Raw genomic sequence first — 27208 nt, forward strand, 5'->3', positions numbered from 1 at the left:
AATGTTTACTGTTTCAATAGATCAAAAACTACCTCCGTTTGCTTAACAAAATCTAGTAGTAACAGGTTTTCGAACACTTTGATAATCTGAAACATTGAAGTGTGATGCCGTTCATTTACTTGTAAAACTTGCCAAATTAAAAAAAAACGTCGTGAACTTTGAGAGTCACTTTGATCAAAAACTAGATCTCCAGAAAATCCAGGAGTATCTGATTTCACGTGAGTGGAGTCTGAGATATCTGAACTTGCAAGACCAAACTTTAGAAAATTTGCTTCTCTTACAGAATCTCGGCAACATTTTTCGTCAAGATTCAACTTCCTCTCTCGAGATCATAAAACCAGATGGTAAACCGCTTGTTCCCATTGTTCTTTAACCTTCCTCCAATTAACTGTCCTCTCTACCCCCCTTGTCAAATTCAGTGTTAACCAACAAATATATGCTAATTGTAATTTTTCTCCTCTCTCTCCCTCTTTCTTTTTTTGCGTCGGCCTTTTAAAGGGCGGTCCTTCTTTTCTATCAAACTGATATATGTTGACAAGCACAGTCAGTCACTGTACAGTGCGCGACATTTCTGATCGCTGACAATATTTTTTCTTTGTTTTTTGTCGTTTTGAGAGGAAAGAAGTTCTGTTTTCTCACATCTGGCTCTTCACACTTTTCGAAATTTTAATGTCTATATCTTTATAACTCATTCGAAGACTTTTCGACTCTTTTCTCTTTTTCATTTCACGAGAGAGTTTCAGAATGAGCAGCTCTAAAACATTGATTCTTCTGGCTCTTCTTGCAGTTTCTGCTCTCGCTATTCCAAGTAGAGTCAAAAGAGCACCAGAACCACAGACAGAAGCAATTGGTGAGTTTCAGAAAGGTAAAGTCATGTAGATATTAGACAGAAACGTTGGGAATTTGATTTTGGGAAAGAGTTTGGATATTTGGTTCTTGACATCGGCTTTTCAGAAAATGTTTAACTTTGAGACTGTGTCGCGTTGTCAGATTTAGTGGTAAAGTTTTGAATATTGCTAGGTTAGAAGAATCAAAGGTCTGTACAGAAAATTATCAGCCAGAAAAGTATATATCCTGGCTAGAGAGTTTGATTTTAACATCTGCAGGAATCAGAACTCTGCAACCATATCTGAAACGATGGCACAGTGACAGCGTCACCTTCTTACAAACCCATTTCCAACATCTTCTAATCTCCCTTCTTTTCTAGATGGAACCACCGCAGAGCTAAGCCCAGGAGACGACACTCCAGCTCAATTCGAAGAAGAAGCTTCTGGAGAAGAAGAGCATCATGAGCATCATATGGAAGCATCAGGAGAGATCCCAGCAGAATCCTCCTCCGCTGTTGCTCCAATGAGCTCCGATGAGCCAAAGATTGAAGAGCCAAAGGCTGAGGAGCCAAAGATCGAAGAGACCACCGAAGAAACCGCCGTCCTCTCAAAAGAACCAGAAGTTGAAGAGAAGCCAATCGAAGCCGCCACAGTTGTTAGCTCAGCCGAAGAACAGCCATCCACTTCCGAGGCTCCAACGACTTCTGAAGAGCCATCAACATCTTCTGAAACTCCAGTCTCATCCGCCACTTCATTCATTTCTTCTCTCTTCGTTCTCGTCTGTGTCTACCTCATTGCCATGTAATAATTTCATTTAATCTCCCGGGTTCTTCTGATTCATAGCATCCCCTCTTCTCCTAACTGACAATTCAAAACTGTTTTTGTATTTTTGAAAAATAAAATCATTCTTCACTTACTCTTGAATACATTAATTTATTGCATAAAATAAGCGAAATTAAGCAGATGAAAAGGCAAATGAGTTGACACAAATTGTAGGAGGTGAGAAAGCAAAATGGAACATTTCAGGAGTTTAAGTGGTGGCCTAGAATTTCGACGGGGAAGGTCCTAGGCCACGTCTCAAATGAAGGTATGAAGTACACGCTGGAGAGGTGAGATTTAGTTTTAAGGTAGGAGGGCGGTGGCAAATTGGATTTAAAATGACGTGGAAATATATGGAGAAGAAACAGGAAAACAAGTCTTTTCTAGTTTGTTCAAATCTTTTTTGGCTTCCTTCTTCGAACATTTTTATTCTTTTTATCTCGTTCCGCTTGCGCTTGAATCTCCGAATCAATATCAATTCCTTCTTCTTCTTCAGCCTCTTCTTCTACTTCTTCTCTTTTCTCTTCTTCTTCTTCTTCCTCTTCCGATGTACTTTTTTGTCGAATTTTCTTGCTCTTCTTCTTCTTATTGTCCACAGCTCTTTTCTTCGCTGGTTTCACATCTTCTTCCTCTTCTTCAATTTCTGATAATTCAGATTCTTCTTCTTCTTCTTCCTCCTCCTCCTCCTCTTCTATGTCTTCTTCTTCTTCCTCAGACGACGTGTCTCCTCTTTTCTTCAACTTTTTCATTTTCTCCTTATCATAAGCTTTCGAAAGTGACTGGAACTCTTTCAGAGCAACTTCCAAATCCTTGATATATTGCTCGTTGGTTTCGTTGAGACCGACTGCTTCTTTTGCTGATTTGTCGTCTTCTAGTTGATCAGCCAACTGAAAAAAGGAATTCAAGTGTAAAAAGTAACTATTTTTATAGAAAAAAAACTGAAAATAAGTTTCTAATTTTTGAGAGATTCGGCTTCGAAGTTTGAGTGAAATTTAACGCATTGGTGCAGCCAGGATGTTTTTTTTTCTCAAAAATGAAATTACTCTTTTCAGAACTATCTGTGATTTTAAAGTTGATAGTTTTAAAGCTTTTCAATATCACAACTCTCATACTTAATAATTCATATTCAACCTATTTGCGAGGAAATCCCTAGTCGGCAAGTCAGAGTTGGGATACTCTTTCTTTTTCGGTGGCTGGGGAGGTAATTCGAAACTCTTGCTCTTTTATGAAAATTTTTAAACTTTTAGACTCTAGGCTGACCTTTTCACCTATTTCATCTTTAACCCGTTCTTCCGAATCATCGAAGAGAGCATCCTCACCTTATCAGCTGCATCCAAGTCAACAGGATTCGCACCTGCTTGAACCGACTCCAACTGTTCCAAAATCTTCGACATAGCATCTTCCGTCTGTCTCAATCTTTCTTGTAGTCCCTTCAACTTCTTCTTTCCAAACTTTCCACCGTACTTTGTCTCTGTTTCAGATTCATCATCATCCTCATCTTCTTCAGAATCGAAATAGTTATTTCTCCTCTTTCTTTTTGTTTTCTTTCCCTTTGATTTGAAGAGAGTATATAACAAGAAAAGAACAACTCCAATTGTATAAATAGGCAACATCCAAGTAAACATTCCTTTTGATCCACCTGATTGTCCTTCTGCTTGTGCTTGAGCCATTCTCATTGCTGGATGAACATCAGGACGAGATGGGTGGCCACCCGGATGGCGTTGTCCTCCTCCTCCTCCACCACCCATTGCTGGATGAATTGGTGGACGTTGCTGGTTTATTGACGGAGATGGGGTTGAGGAACGACCGAGAAAACCCATGAGCATTGGATGGAAAAGGGTTGGATAGAGCATAGCGAAACAGACGACAATCACTCCAACTATTAGGCCGAGCTTCCATCCTGAAATTAGGGAAGAGTTTGGTTGACGAGATATGGATTTGGTTACTCAAAAACCGTGTTACATCCATACTTATATGGAAACTAGTTACAACTTCTAAAAAATAGGAGAATGGAAAATTACGGTAGTGACCAATAAGGAGACTCGTTTTCCAGCAATCAGTTAGAAACCGTTAAGTTTGAGAGTGCTTCACGGAGCCATAAGTTATTCATGCATCTTAATATTTTGTAGGAAATGAAAAACACACCAGAGCTTCTTTTCTTGTTAGTGGCAACTTATTGGAATGAATGGTACAACTAATGTATGCAAACTTAGTTTCCATTTTCAGGACGCCGCGTCCTCAAAGGTCTTATCAATCTAGGGGAATCTAGAAAAACTAAAACTGTCCACTACAATAAGGAAGCACTAGAACTAATCTACAATATCTATAGATCTGAAAGTATCCGGTTATTTGAAACTTCTATTGACTAACTTTGAATCCTTAAACTAATTTAGTCTAATTTTCCATTATTTCTGTGTCTATTCCTCTCAGTCTTGTCTTATTCTTTTTTCTCTCACCTGATATTCCTCCTTCTTCTTCGTAATCATCAAAGCTGTCATCTCTTCTTCGTCTTTTTCTCTTTTCTCTTTCTCGGTTATCTCGATGTCTCTCCTTTTCTATTACTTTTGGCATATCTGAAACTAGAAAAATATGAAGAGAAACAAAATCTGAAACAAAGAAAGAAATAGAGTAGTCTAAGTGAAAAAGAGGTTGTATAAAGTGAGTGAAGAGGGTCTCTCTCTCTTCTTCAAAACCAAGGGAAAATGGACATTAGACAAGGGAAAATGCGAGTGGGGGATACGACGAACTATTGACAGAAAAGTGAAGAGAAATAGTGTTGAGGGACCAGAGAGGAAGAGGATGGAGCTGGAGCCGATAGAGACGCAGACTTTTTGAAAAAGAGAGAAGAGTCGGAGCAGCTTCGAATCGATTCTGGAACAGCAGATGAAGGTGAGATAAAGGGAGAAAGAGACGAAGAGAAATGAGAGAAGTCAGTGCGAGAAACGAGACGCAAAACGAGAAAAAGAAGAAGAAGAACATGGATTTCGTTCGTCAGGTTAACAGGTGTTTCCAATTTGTTCACCGAATCATGTTATCCTATTTCCGTTTCATGCATAGAGTCACCTGATGGATTTGCTAGACTTTTCTAAAGTGCATGCATGAATTTCTGAGAGCTTCTCTTCCTAATGGGGCCAAATATTCTGAAGAAGGCACTTCAGGAAAAAAGACTGAAAGTGATTGAGAGAAGTATCTGGGGTTTTGAAAGTTGGGTTCTTGTAGATTCTAGGATAGGTGTTGTGATTCCGAACGACGGATTTCCGTTTATTGAACCATTAATTTTGATTTTGATCTTTCCCTTCGAGTCATATTCTGCAAACTACAGTAAATCATCTAACAGAAAATACATCTTGCATTAACTGTTCTCTTCTCATTCCACTTTTCCAATATTCTATGCACCACTTTTTCTAGAATCTTTTCTCTGCCCCCACATTTTCCCTTCTTCGTAGTCCTGATTCCCGCCCTTTCTCCCAGTTTTTTTTCAGCAGAAGAAGCAGTCAAGTCACAATCTATCCGTCGTAATTGTCGGTGAGCAGTCAAGCATTCTCTCCTTCTTTCCTTCTTTTCCTTCATCAATTTTTTCATTAGTCTCCTTTTTCGTGCAATTCCTTTGGCTTTTAGCCGTGCTTACTAGTCATTGCGTGCCATATTCCCATTGGCAACCAACCAATGTTTCTCAGTTTTTCGCCGTGGGCTCACGCATCGATCTTCTTCCGATTAGCTTCGTCTTCTCTCTGAATCTCTCCCTTGAATGATTGTGTAAATATATGCGCAGTATATACACAAGACTACATCACTTTTTGATCGCCGACGACCAGTTTGTGCCCTCTTTTTTTAGTTTTGAAGATATCTTTGAGCTTTTCGATTCAGAAGAAACAGCTGTTTATGTTTCTGTTTCCTCCCACACATTTCGTTTTTTCAATGTAAACGTCGAGGTCATTTCAAACATTCGAGTCATTTTATGTGTTTACTTGATCGTTTGTTGGCACGAGGTCTTATCGCTTTCAAAAAAAAATAAAACCAACATTTGCTGCTGAAAATGATTTTGCCCCTTTTGATTCTTGAGTTTTCAAGAACATATCAGTGATATTTGGATTAGCTTAAAATCCAAAATCCGAAAAAATGAATATCGAAGTACTGTATTCGTTGTGAAACCTTTCTTCCTACCGTAACCTTATTTGAAGGCGCATGCGGATGATGTCACATTTTACTACTTTTTTTTGTTAATTTTTGGAAAAACAAAACTAAATGTACGTATTCAATCGCAAAAAGTATTTTTCGATATAACAATAATTATTTAAATGAGTATTAACCTCAAAATATCAGATTTTCTTCTCAAAAATTACCCCAAACTCGTCAAAATCTCCACAACTCTTTCAGAAACATTTTCTGAATAAAAACATTAGTGCCATCTCATGTTGGAGCGCGACGATGTGCGCACGATCAAATCAGGCTGTCGTCGCTCCGTCTAGATGCCTGCGTTTCTCACCCGACGCCACTATTTCATACTACATATCTCTTACGCCTCTTAAAATTCCATTGGTCTTGTTTACCCCTCGTGTTACTCGCACGGGGCCTCGTCCTTCTTTTACTCTGCCTCTCTATTTGGCCTACTCCTTTCCCTTTTTTCTCACCAGAACACAGTTTTCAAAAAAATAAACTTTTTTCTGTGTTCCCTAACAGGTCTTGGCTTGTAATACTTCATTTTTCTTCTCTCTTTTTTTCTTTCCAAAGTGTTTAATTATAAGAATTTCCGTTCCAGATGTCAGATCAACCATCGGCAGAAAATGCAGAAGTTCGACAACGACGAGTGCCAGATTCACCGGAAGCTAACCTAAGAGCACCGGATCGGGATGATGTTCGACCGACAAGCGATGAAAGTGATATGGATGCTATTCTACAAGATGAAGATAGGTGAGTCTTTGGGTGCAAAGAACATGAAAATGAACAAAAATGATGACGAATATCTGGAAAAGAGGTTATGAAACCGTTTGTTCATCTGACGTATTTTAGTGATGCGGGCCCGAGAAGGAACAACGACGAGTGAGTCATTGAAATGTTGTTTTGTTGTTGTGATTAGTCAGATTATGAGATAGAAAATTCTTGATGAATAAAAATTAGAAATAGAAATGGTTCAGGATGGAACGGCTAACAAAAGCAATCCCACAAGATAAAGGAAGTCTTGGAGAGTTCGCCGATTCAATGCTTGAAGCATTACCACCCAGATGGAGGAATTGGGTGGTTCGAGGACTTTTCTCCATCATCATGATATCCACATTCACTTTTATTGTAAACCGAGGTGCCACGTGGCTCATGTTCTTGGTACGTACAGATATTGAAGTTAAAACCAGTTAAGTAATATTGATGGTTCAAATATAGTACATGACGCCTCATTCTGTATAGTTCGTTTGTCTAGAGAATCGCAAAACTCTTATCAAAAGTGTTATCGCCCTGCCTACTGATAAGATCAAAGTCAACAATAACAGAAGTCAGATTATGAATTTCAGCATTGATTGTGTTCATTAAAAGTTCACAAGTTTTACGAATTTTCAGGTCTTCCTCATCCAATTCAAATGTTTCCAAGAAATAATTTCTATCGGACTTGCCGTTTACCGTCTTTACGATTTCCCATGGTTCCGCGCATTATCTTGGTACTTCTTGCTCACCAGCAACTACTTTTTCTTCGGTGAAAGTCTCATCGACTACTGGGGAATTGTACTGAAGAAAGATGTAAGAATTATCTAATGCAAAATCGAAATTCATTCAAAATAAATAATATAGCAATTCAGAATTGCATGTTTCAGAACTTCTTGCACTTCCTTGTCGCCTATCACAGACTTGTTTCGTTTGCTCTTTATTGCATCGGATTCGTTTCATTCGTACTTTCCCTTCGTAAAGGATATTACATGAGACAATTCTCTTTGGTAAGAATAATCATAAAATCTCGATTTCAAAAAATGATTTTCAGTTCGCCTGGACTCATTTGACTCTTCTGCTCATTGTCAGTCAATCATTCTTCATCATTCAAAATATCTTCCAAGGACTTATCTGGTTCCTGGCTCCAGTCGCAATGATCATTTGTTGTGATGTCATGTCATACATGTTTGGATTCTTTTGGGGAAAGACGCCACTTATCAAGTTGTCACCGAAAAAGACATGGGAAGGATTCATCGGAGGAGCGTTCTCCACTGTCATCTTTGGAATTCTGGTAAGTTTTCAAATTCATTTTATCTAGAGTATTACTTAATTCGTTCTAGCTCTCTCTCGCTCTCTACAACCGTCCATTCTTCGTCTGCCCAGTCCAACATTATCAAACTGACAGCTCCAACTGCACGATTCCATTGGCATTCCAACTTCAAGATTATCCAGTTCCACGTCCATTCTCTTTCTTCTTCAAAATTCTTCGCAAAGAACCTGTCATTCAACTATTCCCATTCGTATTCCATAGTATTGCTCTAAGTCTTTTCGCATCGATTTTGGGACCATTCGGTGGATTTTTTGCAAGTGGATTCAAGAGAGCTTTCAAAATCAAGGTAATTGCTACAACTGATACTTGAACATGTCTTATTTCTGATATTCAGGACTTTGGTGATGTTATTCCTGGACACGGAGGATTAATGGATCGATTCGATTGTCAACTTCTCATGGGAACCTTTGTAATGGTCTACATTCATAGTTTCATTCGAGTACCGGATGCTTCAAAACTCATTAAACAAATTATGACACTTGAACCACAAGAACAAATGGACATTTTCAATCTATTACAGGCTGAATTATCTAAAAGTGGTTTACTGTAATTCTTAATACTTCCACTATAACTGCATCATTAATTTCATGCGAATCTCAATGGAGTTGCTCTTTTTCTGTCTAGTCATTCCTTTCCATTCACTAAGTACCACATACACATTTTTTCCACGTTTCGTCCTGTTTATATGCTTTAACTTGTATCTCCATTTCTATATGTTCCCAGTCGTTCTCGTATTCTCCCTTCTCCCAATTCAAACCTCGTACAGATGTAAAGGTTGTGAACACATTCATACGCACGTAGTCTCTCCTACTTCACTAGTGCTACTGTTAGCTGTGTATTTAATAAATCAATATATATTCTTGTTTTTCAAATGTGGGAAAAAGCATCATTTAATTTGTAGTAACAGTATTAAAAATTACTTGAGTTTTGGGAGAGATTTTCTCAACTTTTTCGTTTAAGATGTCAGAAATCGATGATCTCAAAAGTCAAATTACACGTGTAGGAAACTTGATCGAAATAGAAACGGATGAAGAGAGTCTGAGAGATTTGGAACAAGCAAAAGCAGATTTAGAAGAACTTGTAGCTTTGTTAGAAGAGGAAAAAGAAGAAGAGGCAGGGCCAAGTGAACAGATAAAAGAAGAAGCAGCAGTTGATGAAAAAGGAAAAATATCTTATGGAAAATCAATGGGAAAAGAAGAAACTGACGGAGATGACGACGATAACTCGCCTGGTAAACGTACATCTCATTTGCCACGTTTCCAGATTTTCCGTTTTCAGACAATATTCTCGGCTCCAGATGCATGGTACCTTTTGTTTCCGATCGATCACTTCCACTTCACACTGCAATCATCATGGAAATCGAATCATCGACTCGTGTTCGTGTTCTGTTTTCTCATCCAACATGCATTGCAATGAAGCCATGCTCTCATTTCCTTTCTTCGAATTGTCGATACAGTGAGAATTGTCGTTTCAGCCATGGATATTCTGTTGAATTAGAACGAATTGAAGATTATCAAGAACCAGATTATTCTTCAATTGTAGAACAAGGACTTGTATTGGTGAAAGGTGAAAAAAATTTATGGGAAATGGGAAGAATTAGTGCAATCGATGGACAGAATGTGGCTGTGAAATTGTTGACGAGTGGTAGTGAAGTATCGGCAAAACGTGGGGATTTGGTACCTCTGGGAGAAGTTGAAGAACAAGAAAAAGATGGATCATGGATGGAATTGAAGCAAGAAACACTTGGAAATGTATCAGTTGGAGAGTTGGGGAAATGGAATGGAGGAGGAGGAATCGGGATGAAATTAATGATGAAAATGGGATATAAGGTTGGAGATGGACTCGGAAAGCGAAGCGATGGAATTGTTCATTCGATTCAAGCGAGGATTTGTGCAAAGAGTTCGTTTTTCTTTTTTAAAAATGCGCTATGATTTTCTCAAATTTTCAGATGCGTCACTCGATGAAGTAATGAATAGAAAACGAAAAGTTGTCGATGGAAAAGAGAAACACAAAACGAAGAAAATCAAAAAATTGAATACTTCTGATGAATCAGAAAAAGACATCTTCGCGTTCATCAATAGAAAATTAGAAGTTTGTTTTGACTTATTTCAAAATTAAAACTCTAAAAATTGCAGAAAAAATCGGAGAGAACACTTGCTGATGTGAGAAAAGAAAAAGAAGAGATGGCTGGTTATTCTGCAAAATCTCTTGGCGCGAAAAATCTTGATCTGGAATCTGAAATGAAGCAATTAGTAGGAAAACAGAAGAAGCTGAGAGATGGAATTCGTCGAAATCAAAATGATAAGAATACAGTGGCCAAAATGACAGTATCCCTTCTAGAGGTTGATGAAAAAATTGCGAGTGTAAATCGGAAATTAAGAAGAGTGAAAGATGAAGTCAGTTCGAGAAATTCAAAACGGAAAGACGAGTTTTAAATCTGTAATCATTTTATATCAGTATTCATGTACATATTAATAAACTGTTAAATACATATTAACAAACTGATCAAAATTAAAAGTAATTGAATTTCTTTCGCTAAAATTAAGGAGTGCAAAGGTATTATGTTCACTGCTTCGCTTTTTCTTTTGTTTCTTTTTCGTGATTCTCCTGCACATGACGAACGACAATATTATTGAAAAACGTCTTCCTATCCTCAATTGCTACATCCCTCCAATCCACAAATTTGTGATTTTTGAAGTCTTCTAATTCTGGTTGGTATGAGCTCGTTGATGCTTTACTGGATGATGGTTGGTTCATCTATAACGACGAATGAATAACAGAAACTTTGAATTTATGAGTTCGTAAAAAATGCGGAAATGAGTTTCGGGAATTCTGTAAACCAATTTCGAGTTTTTCTTTCTAATCTTATGATGAATTATATCTTCGTTCTACATGTCTTCGAAAAATTGTCAGCAAACGATGATGAACAAAACCGAAAACATGAAGGAAGATGGATTGGTTCAATCTTTGGTATCGTGTTCGGTTTATACCGCATTAATTCTCGTAAAATTCAATACAGTCTAATCTTTATATGAATGTTAAAGCGAAATATTTGAGGACTACACATGCAACAAAATAGGGCTAGTTATATTACAGTTTCAAAATATGTGATGCCGAAATGAGATGTTGCTCCTCGCTCATTGCTGAATGTTACGGCTACGGAGAACTCTAGGGGGTTCCCGATTTTGCTTCGAGAGCCGTGCGACCTCTGATCGCAGTTGCGAAATGGTACTCTCCATGTCGGCTTTTTCTCGGCGAATCTTGTCGACGTAACTCATCTGGAAAAGAAAATTGTTTCACCATTTTGATTCGAATTATTCACCTTTTGCGACTTTAATCCTAATTTGGAGTTGATTGCCTCGGTATCTTCTTCGTGTTGCTTCTCGAAGTAATTGCACCTCTCCTCCAGCTCCCGAATCTTATTTTCTTTCACCAACATAGTAGACTCCATCACGTTCATACTCTCCCTTTTTATCTTTTCCTCTTGTGTCTTCAGACTTTCCATATGCATCTCTTTGAATCGCCTGGAAAAAATAACTACATTTTTGAAGCTGAAAACGAACATACTTGTCCATTTCGCCAACTTTCTGATCAAACTTTTGCTGAAGTTCACTTTTCTCCTTCTTGTAATTTTTTTCTTGATCTTTCAGGAGTTTCGAAGTACAGTCTAAAGAACGTTGAATAGATTCGATTTCTTGATCCTTTTTAGCTTTGACAAGTTTGACATCTTTTTGGTGGTTTAGGAAGATGTCATTCATCGAGTTTTTCAGGTCTTCGTATGCTTTCTGTAAAAAAAACAATGTTACTCACGTCTACTGGATTGAACAACCTTCGAGTGTTTCTCATTTTCAAGTGATTCCTCATAACGACGTTTGATGGTTTTGCAATCAGCGAGGGCATCAACGTTTTGATCGAGTTGTTTCTCCAATTCGGAGACAGCTTTGGCTTTCTTAGCGACTTCTTGCTCGAGAGAAGATATGAGCGTGGATTTTGTGGTCAGCTCAACGAGAAGTGCAGCATTTTTCTTCGCAACTTCGCCGAGGTCCTGTTGGATTCCCGAAATTTGCTGTGTTTTGGCATCGATGTCTGCTTGGAGAAGGACAGTTGCTTTCGCGTTGACTGCAATGTCTTTCTGAAGATCTTTGACGGTCTTATCCTTCTCTTCCGCATCTTTCTTAATGCGCAAGATCTCTTTCATTTTGTTGTCGAGTTCTTTCTGAAGGCTAACAGCTTCCTTCGATTTCTCGCTTGAAATCTCTTCGACTGTCGCGGCCAGTTCAGATTTTTCCGCAAGCTCTCGTTTCAATGAAGTGTTCTCGTCTGAAAGAATTTGCAGCTTGTTCTCGAGATTGTTGTACGACCGAGTGGAAGAATCGAGTTCTTCTTGAAGTTTAGCATTGATCTCTTCCTTCGTAATAGCAAGTCGCTGTGAATCATTCTTTGACTCTGACAGTTGCGCTTCAAGATCGATGACTTGAGACTTGTAATCATTTCTCATGGCTGAAAAACTCACATCATGTACAAAACTTTTATTGCTAACCTTACCTTCCATCTCTGCTTCATGTTTATCTTGATTCACTTTTATGGTGGATTCAAGTTGAGCTTTGGCCCTCTCCACTTCAGACATTGTTTGCAGCAGTCTTTCCAAAGTTTCTCCATTATTTCGAACCTTGTTCTCCAATTCCGAAATCTCTTCATCCTTTTCCACGATGACTCTCTCATACTCAGTTTCTCTAAAAGTTACAATTCGAGAACAGGCTGCAAACAGGGAAACACTTACTTTCTGTTGAGATCACATTTTATGTCGTCGTATTTTTTCTGCGCCGTGTACGCTCTCTCTTTCTCGTTCTCTAACTCGTTTCGCAATGACAGCACGTTGCACTCTAGCTTGGCCTTTATAATTTCTGCGGTCTCTTCGTCTTCTTCTTCGTTGAGCATTGCCATACGAGAAGGTGAAGGCATGTATTGCGTTTCCCTTCTCTTTGGTCTCGAGCTGCTTCGACGTCCTTTAGCGTTAGGAGTTTGAAGGAGAAGAGTAGTGTCAAGACTGTCACAATACTTGCTGCGAAGTTCTTCCAGCTCACGTTGTAGTTGTTGGCATCGTTTCTCACTAGCCTCACGTTCCAATTTGAGCTGAATAAAAAAATATATATAGAAATGTGAAGAATAAAGTACAAACCGTTGTATTCTTCGCAAGTAGATCTTGAGTACCCGGCTCCACAATCGACTGATTATGATTCGCACTAGAAAGAAGAACCTTCAACTCATCGATAACTTCAGCAGTACAGTTATTACTCAAGTATTTCAGAAGAGCCAAATTATAGTTTCCACGCAATTCGCTGTTGTCTTTCTTCAGAGAATCATTTTCAAGGATCAGACGATGCTGAGCCTCTTCTGAAACCTTCAGTTTCTTCGCGTACTCCTCTCGTGCTTTCGCGGGTGCTTCATCAACTTGGCGTCTCAACTCCTGGATCGCCTTCTTGTAGCTGTTTTCTTGATCTCCAGTCATCACTTCGTTTCGATGGACAGCATTCTTGATAAGTGTACACGACTGGGCGAACAGAAGAGTTGATGAACTTTCCGCGAGAAACTCTTTATCAGGATGCATGTTGACTATGACAGCTGTCTTCGAGTTTCCTCCAAGTGAGTTTTTTAGAATATGAGTTAGATGTGAATCACGATATGGCACATATGTCGAGACACCTGATGGTTTCGAGAGAATACGGATGCAACGACCCAGCACAGTGAGAGAAGAGTTGATATTTGTTGCCTCTTTCAGTCGATCTCCTGTAGCCTTGGTATGTGATTGGCGTTCCGATCCAGCGAGATCGACAAGATTCAACGTCGCAAATCGATCCTTGACGAATTCGCCAGTCACTTCTTTCGTTTTGATCTTGATGATAAGAAGAGCATGAGATCTCGAGGATTCATTATTCATTGCCGTTACTCCGACACTTCTCGCTTGCCAAGCTCGTTGAACCACATGCATCAAGTCGAGGGAGTTATCCACAGTCTCCACCTTAGCTCCATCCAGCTGAATCCTTTCTCCCAAATCTCTCAACTGAACTTTGTTCTTGGCATTCAACAAATCAAAAATATCTTCATTGTACAACTCGACAAATTCAACATCGACGGAGAATGTGAATTTCTGACAGTCTCGAGCTTTGGCATCCAAAAGTTCGAAGAGATATTCGATTGATCGAGGAATCAAGCCTTTTTGATCGGGATCAGACCACGAGTTGCACGGTCCCAGCATCGTGTGGGTCTTTCCGGATCTGAAAATGTACAATTAAAAATTCTAAAACCCGAAATATGAAATTACCCAGTCTGCCCATATGCAAAAACGGTCCCATTGAATCCATCAACACTGTCTTCCACAATCTTCTTCGACACACATTGAAACACTTCTTCTTGTGTTGAATCATGCTTGAAGATTCTGTGCAGCTCATACGTCTTCTGACCATTCTCCGTCTCGACCTTCACTGTCTTGTCGGTTGAGACGAGCGCCGACGTAGTTGTCCCTTTCGCCGACGGCCTGACTCGGCCGAAAGTTTTGATGTATGACATCTGTAAATTGACACATTTTTAAAACTTATATCCAAAATATCAGCCATAATATTATAAAAATTAGTCGATTATATGAAAATTGAATGCAATTTAGGAAAAATAAGAAAATTCACTGAATTAAAAAAAAACGGTTTTCGTTGAGAGACCCTTTAAGAAAAATACATGTTCCTTTAAATTCTACAGTAGTGATAGTCTTTGGTCTTTCCCCTTATTTTATAAAATTGTATCTTTCACGAAATATTTATCAACTAGAAAACATTATAACAATTCTGTGAATTTAAATTATTACGCTTCGCGCCGAAAAAGACCGTAAACACCGTCGAAAAGCGAGACGTCACACTTAATAGAAGGAAGAAAAAGGGAAATGACGGCAAAACGACGATGTCGGATCATTTTCCCGGTAAATCCAGCGTTGAATTTTGCTATCAATAGATCAACTTATAGATCAAAACATTTATTTGAAGAACAATTAATTAAGCGTACTTGAATTCATCTTTCTCCTGAAAACCGTCATCAAGCACTTTTTCTTTAATCATCTTGATGATTTAAATAACTGTGTCATTCTTTTGATTCCTTGGAATATTAAATCTTACTTCTGTTCTTACATATGGGTTTCAGAGTCGTCGTCCTATCAAGCAGCGACCATTCGCGGAAAACAGAGGGAACTACTGAGTTTTTCATATCCATTTCCCACGTCGCATTGCTTCGTGCGGTCTGAACGCAATGGATGCAAAAACGGCTCAATCAGTATTTGGAGCTGTCAGACAGAGTAAAAAGTCAACTTCAAAAGAAGGTTTGTTCTCAATCTCTATGTAAAAAACACCTGTAATTTCAGAAACAACTGAAAATTTCAAAAGTTCCAACGAGTCACTTGTAAAAAAATATATTTTATTGAAGGTAGGTCTTTGTTTGTAAGCATGTAAAGAAAAATGTTTTCTATTGCAGAATCAACTCACACAATGCACAAAAACTGTTGAAAAGCTCCGAAACGAGAATGTGGCATTACGAGAAAAGTGAATATCTTGTTTTGAATAACTGAATATACCTTTTTTTCCAGAAATCAAGAGTTGATCGATGCATCATTAGACCGAAAGATTGAATTAATTGTTGAGCAAAGAGTGAAGAGTCGTCTGGCTCACGCAGCAGTTCTGCACAAAAGGCTTTTCCAAACCATCCAACAAACTGGATTAGAATTGAATGGAATTTTTAAAGACATGGAGCCAGAACCGAGTGATTTGATAACACGTCGAGCACCAAGAATGGAAGTTAATTTAGAAAGAGGTGAGTTTAAAACAAAAAATATTCAAAAGTTTTTTGAAATTATTTTGATAAAATTTCAGTCGAAGAGTCACCAGTTAGACAATCTTCAGTGGATAATTACGATGATGAAAACGTATATGGAGAGGACGACATCACAATTTCATCTGCAACTACTTCGTTTGTTCAAAACCTTGAAAACGGAACACCCCGAACTAAACAAAGTGGTCCGAAAGGAAGGAGAAGCCAACTATTTCCAAGTTTACAAGGTTGTTCTAATATGATGATGAATATAATTAATGTGTTTTTTGTAGAAGAAGTCCTATCCGGCGAAGAAGTTTCTGTAGTTTCTACTGTTGTGCGGCGTGCTCCAATGTTAATCGCTCCTTCGGCAACTCCGGGAGGACCATCGAAACCGGCCTCTCGGAAAGCTGCAACTCCGCGGTTCAAAAAGCCATCTACACCTGTCGTAGCTCCAAGCTGTGATCCCGATGAAGGAGGCCCATCTACTGTAAGTTTCGCATAACAGCGAGAACACTAACATCCGAAAACTAATTCAGGTCCGTCGACAACGATCCGCCAAGATGAATATCAAGTCAATGAAGGAACCAAGCACCGGTTCGAAATTACGTCGACCTGGAAAACACGACGAGCCAATGCCGTACATCTCTTCGTTTTACTAAGTCAAAATTCGTGTACTATTTATTTGAATCTCTTTTCATTAATATTCCTGATTATAATCTTAACTGATAAATTAATTGCTTGTGAGAAGTATTTTGTCTTCATGTAACTTTAAATTCAGGAGTAAACCACATCCGTCACTATTTCTTCGCTTTCGCTCTCATTCGCAAATCGGCATGAGATGACGATTTGCGATAACAATCCAGTCTGATCCATTCGATCGATCCTGCCAATCTATTTTGAAAACAGCTTACAGGTGGCTGATGCGCACTTTAAATGTGTACGGCATCCTGCTCACAGTCACTTGTATTCTCCTTATTTTAACTATTTTACCATCTTCAATTGGAAGTTCGCAAGAAAATCATCAAAGACCGACAAGGAGTATTGTGGAAACAAAAAATGGTTTATTTTTGAAATTATTAAAATAAATTAGTTTCAAATGTTTTCAGATGTTAAATACGGAGTGATATGTGACGCTGGGTCGAGTGGAACACGTTTGTTCGTGTACACTCTGAAACCAATGAACGGTGGATTAACGGACATTGACACTTTAATTCATGAGAATGAACCAGTTGTGAAAAAAGTTACTCCAGGATTGAGTACGTTTGGAGATAAACCAGAGCAAGTTATAGGTAACAAATCCGGCCAGAAAATAAGAAAACATTTATTTTTTCCAGAATACCTAACCCCTTTGCTTCGGTTCGCCGAAGAACACATTCCAGCTCATCAACTCGCTGAAACTGACCTTATGATTTTTGCAACTGCTGGGATGAGATTAATTCCAGAAGAGTGAGGTTCAAATTGTTCATTGAATATTCACTCTATTTCATTTCAGGCAGAAAATTGCAATAATTGAAAACTTACAAACTGGACTAAAAAGAGTTACTAATTTAAAAGTTACCGATTCGAATATTCGCGTCATTGACGGTGCATGGGAAGGAATTTATAGTTGGATAGCAGTCAATTATATTCTTGGTAAGAAAATGTGTTAAATCGTTTGAAGATTAAGATTAGAATTGGTTTTAGGACGCTTTGATAAAGAAAATGAGCCGAAGGTTGGTATGATAGATATGGGCGGAGCAAGTGTCCAAATAGCATTCGAAATACCAAAAGAAGAAGTTTATACTGGCGGAAATGTCTATGAAATTAATCTGGGAAGAAGTGATCAAGTTACTGACTATAAGTACAGTATCTATTCAACTACTTTCCTCGGTTACGGAGCAAATGAAGGATTGAAAAAGTACGAAACTTCACTAGTACAATCCAATCATTTTGAAGATTCTTGTTCTCCGAAAGGCTTGAATAAACTTATTGGAGAGATATCAGTGAATGTTAGTTTTAGACCAGAAATTTATGTAATATAAACCGTTTTTCAGGGAACCGGAGAATGGGATACATGTCTTGCTCAAGTTTCAACTCTCATCGGAGATAAGACTCTTCCTTCATGCACTAAACCTGCATGTTTCCTTCATAATGTGATAGCTCCAGCTGTAAATCTTTCGAATGTTGATTTGTACGGATTCTCTGAATACTTTTATACTACAAGCAACTTCGGTGCTCAAGGAGATTATCATTATGAGAAATTTACGGATGAAGTTCGAAAGTATTGTAAGAAAGATTGGAATGATATTCAGGTTCAGTTCTGATTTCAATATACTATCAGATTTTTATGTTGAATTTTACAGGAAGGATTCAAAAAACATGAATTTCCAAATGCAGATTTCGAACGACTTGCTACGAATTGTTTCAAGGCCGCTTGGGTGACTACTGTATTGCATGAGGGATTCAATGTGGATAAGACTAATCATTTGTTTAAAGTACCGAGTTTCTTTCAGCATCAGACTTTCTATTCTCTCAATTTTCAGAGTGTCTTGAAAATCGCAGGAGAGGAAATGCAATGGGCTCTTGGAGCTATGCTGTATCATACGAGAGATTTGGATTTTGGAATCGGTTTAGAACAAGAATTGGAAATTATACAATCGACCCAACAAATATCCAACTTCTTTTCTCTTTTGGTCATTCTTGTCTTCGTTCTTGCTGCCGTTCTCTATCGACAACTCCAAGCTGACTCGATGTACAAAAAGTATCACTACTTGCGAACAGATTCCAAACCGGACTTCCTGAATGTGTAGGCAGTTCGCACTCGCTTAAAAATCTTTATCATTATTTCATGTGATTAATAAATGTGATTCGTTCGTGTTCTCTATGAATACAGAAGAGGAATGTTATTCTATGTAGTGAATTAAATGCAATAAACAAAAAGAAATAACAAAACATAATACAGTTTGAAAAGAAGGGAAATATTCAATCTGATTTTTTGATTCAGACTTGTCAAAAATCGGGCCGAAATTAGGGATTTACTATAGAGTTACTGTACCCTATAGTAAATAACTAAGGGTTACTGTAGACCTCAAATGATTGCGAACCGGACTTTCTGAATGACTATTAGACCGTTCACACCTTAAATCTTTATCATTATTTCAAATGACTAAAAAATAAGTATGATTCGTTCTGTGTCTTTTTTGGAATTGAAAACTTGCGTCACTCTTTGAAGTGAATCAGCAATAGGCAAACATTAGAAGAAGTATTTTATAAACTCACTTCACTTCGTTTCTTATCACCTTTTTCAGTATTTGACAATGGCCGCACCACCGCCACCATATAACCAAGTGAGTCGAGAATAATGTTTTATGTGAAAGTGATGTAAAGATAGTTACTTTTGTAGGCATATAATCCATATCCACCACCTCCTCCAGGATCAGTTTACACAGTTCAACCAGGAGTGCCCATTGGACAAGGTGTTCAACCAGCATATGCAGTATATTATCAGCAACCTCAAACAGTCATGTGAGCATTGCATTTAATAAAAAATCAATTTTCGTTCTTTTCTTTTCCAGAGTTGATGATTGCCATCACCATCATCATCATCGAAATGAAGGACATGGCGGAGGAGGAGATATGTGTTGCTTAGCTGGTCTTATGGCTTGTTTATGTTTCCTATGCCTGAGCAAATAATTTTTTTCCAGCGGGACTGATAATAAATGCTTGATGAATCTATAACTTTTCCCTGCTTTTTAAAACTGAATCTTACAGATTACGTTTTGTTAATCGATACTTTTCTGAAGCATCACAGTTTTTTTTTCAATGATAACATTTTTTGTTTCAAGGATTAATTATTTAGCAGATTTTAAGATCGATATCGATATTCAATAATGCACGACAGATGAAAAATTAGATTTCAAACTCGCGGGGGGAAGGTCTCGACGCGAAAACGCATGCAGGACACAGCGGAAACGAGTGTGACCGTACCCGAGTACGCAACGCACACTGCATTGCGTCGCGTCTAAACGAATTCTTTTCGCGCTCTCAGTGCTCTCTCAGCGCAGTATTCCATTGGATATTTTACTTTTCTACCCATTTTCGCGCTCACCTTTTTCTTATCGATTTGACTTCCCATCTTTTATATGCTTTTTCCTACTCAAGAAATTTTACATTTTTAGGATGGACGCCAAAGTCTACGTTGGTGGACTCCCGAGTGATGCTACATCACAAGAGGTAATTTATCGATTTTATCATAATGACAATAACATTTAAAAATTTTCAGCTCGAAGAAATCTTCGATCGATTCGGAAGAATTCGTAAGGTTTGGGTAGCTCGCCGTCCTCCAGGATTTGCTTTCGTCGAGTACGATGACGTTCGTGACGCAGAAGATGCGGTTCGAGCACTCGATGGATCGTGAGTTTGAAGAGTAAAAGATATTTTGTAAAATTGTGTTAATTGCAGGAGAATCTGCGGAGTACGAGCTCGTGTCGAACTTTCAACCGGACAACGTCGTGGTGGTGGCGGCCGTGGCGGTGGTTATGGAGGTGGTTACGGCGGTGGCCGAGGAGGAGGACGTGACAGGTTAGTTACAATTTTATAAATTGAGATTTGGATCAATCATCAGTTACAAGACCCTTTTTTGACGTAGTTGAGCCGTGGACAAAATTTCAAATTTTAGCGGACTCCGCTCGTCCGCATCCCCACCTGCCATCCCAAACTTCACTCTCTTCCACTCCTCTCCGTCTTCTGTCTTCACGACATCTTCTTCTCTTCCACACCACTCCGCGCCCTTTTCTTCTCCCAAAATCTTCGCCAGTGAATTGTATCAGCCGCGTTTCATCAGCTAAATCTTCGCCGCAGTAGTACCTGAATCGAACTTCCGACTTCCTCGTCTCATCATGACTCCGTCGGCTGAATCTTCTTATTCAGTAAGAAAATTTTAGCTGAACATTTTTTGCTTGCTGACACCTTCCGGCCGGAACTTGGGGCTCAATGACAGTGAATCTCATATATGTTTCTAATAATTTCTTTTCTAGATCGCCATATCGTGGAGACCGTGGACGCTCCAGATCGCGTTCTCGTGATCGTGGACGTGATCGTAGTCGTGATCGCAGCAGGGATCGTAGCCGTGACAGAAGCCGCGATCGCAGTCGTGAGAGAGAACGATCTCGTACAAGGTAACGATTGCCATTTTCAATATTTAATTACGTTTTTGCTTTCAGATCTCGCTCTCCACAAGAACGTGATCGTTCGAGATCGAAGAGCCGCTCTCGCTCACGAAGCCGTTCTCGCAGTCGTTCTGCTTCTCCACGCAACTAGATTTTCGAATCTGCACAATTCGTTCCGCAACGTCATTTGCAACTCAAATTCCCTTGAAGAATCTCGAATCAATGATAAATAAGGTTTTCACTCAATAATTTAATTGTTCTGTTTTGTTTACCAAGTTTTATCATTCATTGGTCTGTCAGTTTTTAACTCTCATTATTTTCCTTTAACCATTCTCTCTGTAAATCATCTCCCAATTTGATAAACTGTTGCTGGAAGAAATTCGTTTTAAGAAAGCATAAGAAGAGGGACATCCAGGGAAACCTACTTGTCGTTCTCATTTTCTGATTGGAAGCGATTACGAAAGTATCTTTCAAAGAGTAAACAACTGCCGGAAGAACGAGCACCACGTGTTTGTGGTGCTCTTTAAAAAATGTTGGTCAACGGCCAGCAGAGGATTGATTTTCGCACACATTCTCTTTCTCTCTTTTTTTGCCTTCAGCCGACCGCCGACCACGCACGTTTTTCTCTCGCATGGCAAAGAAAAAAACAGGTCTTTATAAAGTACGGTCCTACTCATCGTTTGATTTCTCTGTGTCTCTTTTCACTCTTGTTTTTGTTTCGTTTCACAGTTAGCACGCGACTAAAAAGAAATGTGTTCTAAACCAAAAAATGCTCAGGATTCCGAGAAACCAAGTGCGATGCGCGACGACGTGGCCAAGATCGCCGCCTCGACTAGCATCTTGATTCTTTCATGGATAGTTCTATATCATTCATGTCGACGAGCATCAACCGTCTATTTCTTTGAGGTAATCTTAATCAACCTATTATTTTTCTGAAACTTTAAGCATTTTAATTTCATTTCAGCTCGACTCAACTACTGTAATATTTATGGATAAAGTTCCTGCAATGATCCTTCCGTTTGTGTGTTCAATCGTTTTGTACTTTGTGTATTTAGGGACCAAAAGAAGTTCAGATATCGAAAGAGATCGAGAAATCGCAAGAGAGGCTGAAAAAGAGTTGAAGGTATGCATCCAGAAACCGTTTAGTGATTATGTTCTTCTATGATTCAAACAATATTTATCAAAATAGGAATGCCAAAGTCCAGTCTCCCATTTTCCTTTATTTTCGTTTACCACGAGGTTTTGTTCGCCAATGATAAATCACAGAATGTGTCGGGGCAATTCCCTTCCATTTAGTGTCTGATAATCAAAATCAACCAGTTCAGCGGAAATATCTCAGTGATGTGATTTGATTGATTGATTCTGTTACGTGATTATTTGTTGTTTCAGGCATCTTCTTCCTTCAATTCTCGAAAAGTTTCTCGCGAAATCAGTCGTCGAGCATCCGTTTCATTGGGAGATGAACAAGCAGAACAACAGCAAAGAATTCGAAGTTAGACATTTAAAAAATGCAATTTCGAAGATTACAGTTTTCAGGGCTGCTTTCGGATATCGAAGAAGCTGATATTGAAAATACAGTACGCAGTCACAGAAAACGAATGGAAGAGGAAGAAGATATTGCACCAAAACATGTTGAAGACGATGAGATAAACACAGATACACCTCCTCCGAGAAAACTGACGTCCAGATTTATTGTGGAAAGTGCAGAAGACGGAAATAAAATAATCATTCCGCCAGGTATTCAATAGACTCCAAATGCGTTATCTAATCATTACAATGTTCAGAATCTATGTCAGTAACTCCTGAGGTTCGCAGTCGCACCAACTCAAAAAGCACACATGACATGCTCGCAACTCATCGAGGATCATCTAGCAATTGGGTATCTGCCAGTCAAAGGTCAAGCAGAAAATCATCGTTCAGCGGATCACCGGACAAAAACCAAATGGTTTGGTCTTGCGGAGACGAGGGTTCTGCTGCAGAAAAATGCGATATTTATAAGAAATTGGGAGATGTGAGTAAAGGAATTATTCGTTCAAGAATTCACTATGTTTAATATTTTCAGGTCGATCTGTTTTCATATTCACTGAGTGCACTGAGTCTGTTGCCAAGAAGTGACGATGGACCGAGAGTTTACATTCAGCTAGAGTGAGTAAATAGTTAAGAACACACGTGACTGAAAACAAAAAGTACATTCACTTCAGTCAGTGTAAACAAAGTAATTTTGAAAAAATACGTGCAAAAAAGTTGATGAGTTGAACAAAGAAACCTTCGTGTTAGGCATGGAGTTCCAATTTCAGCCTTCTTGACATCATCGCTGAACTCTTCGCCGTCCATGTTCCAATCTGGGCCGCAGTAGCATGTATTCATATCATTCTTCTGGAATCATTCAGTCAGCATATGTGTATGTGTTCCAACAACACCGCTCATTTCCAATGTTACATATTCCAGCATTTTACTTCTACTACCATGAGGAATCAATGATGTATGCATCACTCCTCGTATCGCTGTCGTTTGGCCTTTATCATGAATGCTGTGGAAATTGGATCTCTAATGATATTCTTGCATTTGCTTCAATCTACGTTGTTTGTTCTCGAATTCAAGCTGTTAGCTACGAGACTGCGGTAATTTTTGTTATCGGAATGTCTCTTTTCGATCTCTTCTTCTTCTATGTTATTGACCTACTGAGTGAGTTTAACTAGAATAATAATGTCTGAAAATGATTATTTAGGTACGGTCACAAAGGAGAATCGTGCTCCTCTGATGATTCTTGTGCCTCGTGATACGAAAGGAAACAAGCAAAGCTTGGCAGCTCTCGACATCATGGTCCCTGGAATCTTTCTAAATGTTGTTCTCAAGTACAGCTCTATGTACGATTCAAATCTTTTCGCTATTACGTTTGCGGCAGTTTTTGCTTCACTTGTGATCTCAGTCTTCTTCTCTATTTGGAGGTATTTCTGAAAACCTCTCGCTAGCTAATATTATGGTTCTCTTTCAGATCTAAAACCACTCCAGCTATGGTTCTTCCTGCAATCTCTGCAATTATCTTCTCAATTGGGTTTGCCAATCACGTTGAAGATTTGTGGAAGTTCATGATCAAGCATTAGTATATGTTCATATATGTGTATAGCTCACTCTGTCTTCACCTGTTCCCTTACTTTCATATCTGTAATTAATTGTTTAAGTGACTTCTGTGAAGCTCACACGCCTAGGGTCCTTTTCCACTTGCCAATATTGTTTGATTCTCTGATGAAGAAATAAATTCATTGGAAATTGTATTAAATACGAAACCTAGCAAAAATTTGCAGTGGTATTCACATCTGCAGATCATATCAGAGTTTCAGAATTCGGCTTAATTTGGTTTTATGGCCTAGAAGTTGTCTGCGCAAGCGCGCTCTATGTAAACATTTGTGTATTTCACGTGGACAATTCTGAGAGAGATTATTTTCAACAAACTTTCCAATATTTCTTTGCTCTTTTTCTTTCAAATTCAATCGATTTGCCAGAAAAAAATCGAGAATTTCGCAAGATGTCACCACTCTACATCTTTCTCCACCAATCTATTATCTCCGAGTGCCACTCGCCAACTCGATTAGTGTAAACTCATTCGTTGTTTACTCCGTGGAACACGTTCTCCTCCCGTCTGGCTATTCATTTTTATTACTTATCCAACTTTCCAGAAATGTCAGATGGGATAACAGTTGAATTTGCAACTCGAATCACTGAACAATGTTTGGAAATTCGAGATTTGTATGAAATAGAAGAGTGCGTTCGCCAGCCAAACGATCAGAACCTGACTGAGTTTCTCTACGATCTCAGTGCTTTCTTGCTAGAATTAGGTAAGAGAGAACGCGATTCGTTCTAAAAGCTCAATTATTTGTTGTTAAGAATGCCCTCATGATGAATTAACATGCGGGGAGATCACATCACGCTTCCAATCTTCATCGTCAAGAGATCTTCTCTCCAAATTTCTAGATTCAGAAGTAAAAACTGCTCGATTGGTTACGCTTCAAAAAATCGAATCTGGAGAAATCGTGAGTTCAAAAATAAAAGAAAAACTACAATTTGATCTTCGGTCAGACTTGAAAATGAGCGTGTCAAAACGTATTATACATTCTTTTGAAAAGTTCGTTCTGAAAAGGTTTCAACTTTCTCAAGTAATAAAATATTTAGGTCTCGGAAAAACGAGATCTCGAGCTGACTCCTGTTATTGATGCAGCTTTTCAAGCACTCAGCTCTCCAAAGCATGCTGGAAACTCCAATGAGTGGAAATTACTGGAAACTCTGAGACAAAAGGTACAAATTTTATTGAAAATGAGAGCTAAATGAAATAGTTTCAGGTGGATGGTCGAGTGAGTCAAAGCCGAAGAACTCCATTATTCAAAGCCACACTTGATGAGAAAACTCTTCCTGAAATCGAAAAGGTTTGTTGTATTTTTAATTTTTTTTAAACTAATAATACTGTTTCAGCAATGCAAATCATTCTCTCGAGATTTCTACAATCGTCTTCTTCTTCTGAACAGTCGTCTTAAAGTAACTGTTGAGTCTTTCTTATGGAATGATCGTCTCAGAGCTCAAAGAGAAAAAATCCAATCGATATTGTCCTCTAGAGTAGAAGAAATTGGAAAAATCAAAGCCAATTGTGATGTGGCACATCTTCTTGCTGCAAGTTCATCTCTTCTCTATATTCAAAAAGCATCCGATATGAGCCGAAGGTGTTCATGAAACTAAATAGCTGAGTTCTCAAATTATTTTTTCAGAAATAGAACGAAGAGTAAGCAACATCCACTATCCGTTGGCGATGCTCCAAAAGATCGTGGTGGAAGAACTGAAGAGATGGTTGGAGTGAAACAAGAATCATTCAGACAACAACAGCACAACTATGGTTTGTGACAACTATTTTCTCAATTATCTTAGTTCTATCCTTTCAGATAGACAAAACTCTCACAATCGTCCCAAAAATACGGGTACTTTCGAGCGACCAAAAACTCAAGAGGAGCAGGTTTGTACCTTCTAGCCATCGTGGCGACATAAAAATGATATCAGTGACGTCTTTTCAGGTACTCGAACAGCACACTTCACGAGAGCATCATGGACAGAATTGGAGAGGTAGAGGTCGTGGAAGAGGGAGAGGAAGAGGTGGACGTTAATCTTTTTTCGAGTCTTCTCAAATTCCAGTTTTAATTTATCCGGTTGATTTTTGTTTTGCAATATGGGTTTTGTTCATAAAGTTTTCATTATTAAGGTTGTACTTTTTTCTATTCTCTGGTAGATTTTCCATCGAAGTTACTTTATTGTTTACGCCGGCTTCTCTCTTTATGCCGAAGGCGATTAAATACTACGAGTTGTATTTTTTGCACGTAAATTTCGGTAGATAACCAGCTTAGCACTTCTCGTGAGACTACAACTAACTTCTCTCATCAGTTTCAAATAAGAAAATTCGGCAATTGTTTCTACTCTTTGACGTTAATTTCTTCTAATTATAAGGTTTTCATTTTACAGGCGCGGTTTGCCGAAAGGCAACGGGAGAAATGATCAGCTCACCGGTTCGTTTGGCATCTGCCACGATAGGTAGAGCAGGCTATCGGATGCTCTTGAACTGTCCGCCACGTCGTTGGTCTACAACGGCTGCTTTCAAGCATCTCGATAAGCTGATCATCGAAACACCCGACGATGCCATGGAGATTGCTAGTCGTCTCTCTGCTTCTGAGCAGTTGATGCTCAAAACAGCTCTAGATGATTGTTTGACGAAGAAGGAAAAAGGAAAAGTTGAAGATCTCACTCCGGAACAAGTCAAAGGGATATTTCTAGTTAACTCCATCCCATTCATCGGATTTGGTGTTCTCGATAACATGATCATGATCCTAGCTGGAGAGTATATCGATCAACAACTCGGCGCTGTTCTTGCCATCTCAACAATGGCTGCCGCTGCCCTTGGAAACCTGATATCAGACATTGCCGGTGTTGGTCTAGCACATTACGTTGAAGTTGCCGTGCAACGTGTTGGAATCAAACATCCTGTTCTGACAGCTGCACAATTAGATAGTGGAAAGGTACGTTTCTCAGAAATTGTACAAAGAAAAAACTTATAATTTCAGGCAAGGTTCGCAACAAATGCGGCGCGTGCAGCTGGGCTGACCGTCGGATGTCTCATTGGAATGTTCCCACTGCTTTTCTTCGATGACGATGACGATAAAAAGAAGAAAGAAGCGAATAAAAATAAACTAGGATAGCATACTTTATGTTTGTAAAATAATTACTGAATCACGAAAACCCATTAATTTTTCTGTATATTGCATAATCTTGTCACTTTCTGTACTAGTCAA

At 38.7% G+C, this 27208-nt stretch overlaps 11 protein-coding genes across 11 annotated transcripts; 9 read left to right on the forward strand and 2 right to left on the reverse strand.

Moving 5' to 3' along the window:
- Nucleotides 1–744: 744 nt before the first annotated feature.
- Nucleotides 745–1632, forward strand: GCK72_014833 (uncharacterized protein; the record flags this gene model as incomplete). Its single annotated transcript, XM_003108714.2, has 2 exons — nucleotides 745–850; nucleotides 1208–1632. The coding sequence occupies 2 exons, from the start codon at nucleotides 745–747 to the stop codon at nucleotides 1630–1632; spliced, it is 531 nt and encodes a 176-aa protein (XP_003108762.2).
- A 406-nt stretch (nucleotides 1633–2038) lies between these two features.
- GCK72_014834 (uncharacterized protein) lies at nucleotides 2039–3499 on the reverse strand (the record flags this gene model as incomplete). Its single annotated transcript, XM_003108719.2, has 2 exons — nucleotides 2039–2533; nucleotides 2966–3499. 2 exons carry the CDS (start codon nucleotides 3497–3499, stop codon nucleotides 2039–2041), a joined length of 1029 nt encoding a protein of 342 aa, XP_003108767.2.
- Nucleotides 3500–6405: 2906 nt separating this feature from the next.
- Nucleotides 6406–8440, forward strand: GCK72_014835 (uncharacterized protein; the record flags this gene model as incomplete). Its single annotated transcript, XM_003108453.2, has 7 exons — nucleotides 6406–6557; nucleotides 6782–6965; nucleotides 7197–7373; nucleotides 7448–7567; nucleotides 7612–7851; nucleotides 7901–8176; nucleotides 8225–8440. 7 exons carry the CDS (start codon nucleotides 6406–6408, stop codon nucleotides 8438–8440), a joined length of 1365 nt encoding a protein of 454 aa, XP_003108501.1.
- A 410-nt stretch (nucleotides 8441–8850) lies between these two features.
- GCK72_014836 (uncharacterized protein) lies at nucleotides 8851–10325 on the forward strand (the record flags this gene model as incomplete). Its single annotated transcript, XM_003108545.2, has 4 exons — nucleotides 8851–9121; nucleotides 9169–9789; nucleotides 9839–9981; nucleotides 10026–10325. 4 exons carry the CDS (start codon nucleotides 8851–8853, stop codon nucleotides 10323–10325), a joined length of 1335 nt encoding a protein of 444 aa, XP_003108593.2.
- A 702-nt stretch (nucleotides 10326–11027) lies between these two features.
- On the reverse strand, nucleotides 11028–14457 carry GCK72_014837 (uncharacterized protein; the record flags this gene model as incomplete). Its single annotated transcript, XM_053730490.1, has 8 exons — nucleotides 11028–11168; nucleotides 11213–11414; nucleotides 11458–11675; nucleotides 11720–12390; nucleotides 12436–12623; nucleotides 12671–13023; nucleotides 13070–14165; nucleotides 14213–14457. 8 exons carry the CDS (start codon nucleotides 14455–14457, stop codon nucleotides 11028–11030), a joined length of 3114 nt encoding a protein of 1037 aa, XP_053585262.1.
- Nucleotides 14458–15180: 723 nt separating this feature from the next.
- GCK72_014838 (uncharacterized protein) lies at nucleotides 15181–16397 on the forward strand (the record flags this gene model as incomplete). The annotated part of the gene is made up of 7 exons (XM_053730491.1): nucleotides 15181–15250; nucleotides 15293–15354; nucleotides 15403–15470; nucleotides 15515–15738; nucleotides 15798–15983; nucleotides 16029–16225; nucleotides 16275–16397. 7 exons carry the CDS (start codon nucleotides 15181–15183, stop codon nucleotides 16395–16397), a joined length of 930 nt encoding a protein of 309 aa, XP_053585263.1.
- Nucleotides 16398–16658: 261 nt separating this feature from the next.
- GCK72_014839 (uncharacterized protein) lies at nucleotides 16659–18527 on the forward strand (the record flags this gene model as incomplete). The annotated part of the gene is made up of 8 exons (XM_053730492.1): nucleotides 16659–16797; nucleotides 16845–17027; nucleotides 17073–17184; nucleotides 17231–17370; nucleotides 17422–17726; nucleotides 17772–18029; nucleotides 18081–18212; nucleotides 18261–18527. The coding sequence occupies 8 exons, from the start codon at nucleotides 16659–16661 to the stop codon at nucleotides 18525–18527; spliced, it is 1536 nt and encodes a 511-aa protein (XP_053585264.1).
- A 507-nt stretch (nucleotides 18528–19034) lies between these two features.
- On the forward strand, nucleotides 19035–19410 carry GCK72_014840 (uncharacterized protein; the record flags this gene model as incomplete). The annotated part of the gene is made up of 3 exons (XM_003108466.1): nucleotides 19035–19064; nucleotides 19121–19242; nucleotides 19293–19410. The coding sequence occupies 3 exons, from the start codon at nucleotides 19035–19037 to the stop codon at nucleotides 19408–19410; spliced, it is 270 nt and encodes an 89-aa protein (XP_003108514.1).
- Nucleotides 19411–19896: 486 nt separating this feature from the next.
- Nucleotides 19897–21118, forward strand: GCK72_014841 (uncharacterized protein; the record flags this gene model as incomplete). Its single annotated transcript, XM_053730493.1, has 5 exons — nucleotides 19897–19950; nucleotides 20000–20130; nucleotides 20179–20291; nucleotides 20754–20894; nucleotides 20940–21118. The coding sequence occupies 5 exons, from the start codon at nucleotides 19897–19899 to the stop codon at nucleotides 21116–21118; spliced, it is 618 nt and encodes a 205-aa protein (XP_053585265.1).
- Nucleotides 21119–21635: 517 nt separating this feature from the next.
- Nucleotides 21636–23989, forward strand: GCK72_014842 (uncharacterized protein; the record flags this gene model as incomplete). The annotated part of the gene is made up of 10 exons (XM_003108664.2): nucleotides 21636–21791; nucleotides 21850–22008; nucleotides 22275–22377; nucleotides 22422–22622; nucleotides 22670–22896; nucleotides 22948–23030; nucleotides 23183–23286; nucleotides 23334–23570; nucleotides 23614–23833; nucleotides 23881–23989. The coding sequence occupies 10 exons, from the start codon at nucleotides 21636–21638 to the stop codon at nucleotides 23987–23989; spliced, it is 1599 nt and encodes a 532-aa protein (XP_003108712.2).
- A 2811-nt stretch (nucleotides 23990–26800) lies between these two features.
- GCK72_014843 (uncharacterized protein) lies at nucleotides 26801–27115 on the forward strand (the record flags this gene model as incomplete). Its single annotated transcript, XM_003108535.2, has 2 exons — nucleotides 26801–26935; nucleotides 26981–27115. 2 exons carry the CDS (start codon nucleotides 26801–26803, stop codon nucleotides 27113–27115), a joined length of 270 nt encoding a protein of 89 aa, XP_003108583.2.
- Nucleotides 27116–27208: the final 93 nt, after the last annotated feature.

The sequence above is a fragment of the Caenorhabditis remanei genome, chromosome IV (assembly GCF_010183535.1).
Source record: "Caenorhabditis remanei strain PX506 chromosome IV, whole genome shotgun sequence".
Classification (NCBI taxonomy): domain Eukaryota; kingdom Metazoa; phylum Nematoda; class Chromadorea; order Rhabditida; family Rhabditidae; genus Caenorhabditis; species Caenorhabditis remanei.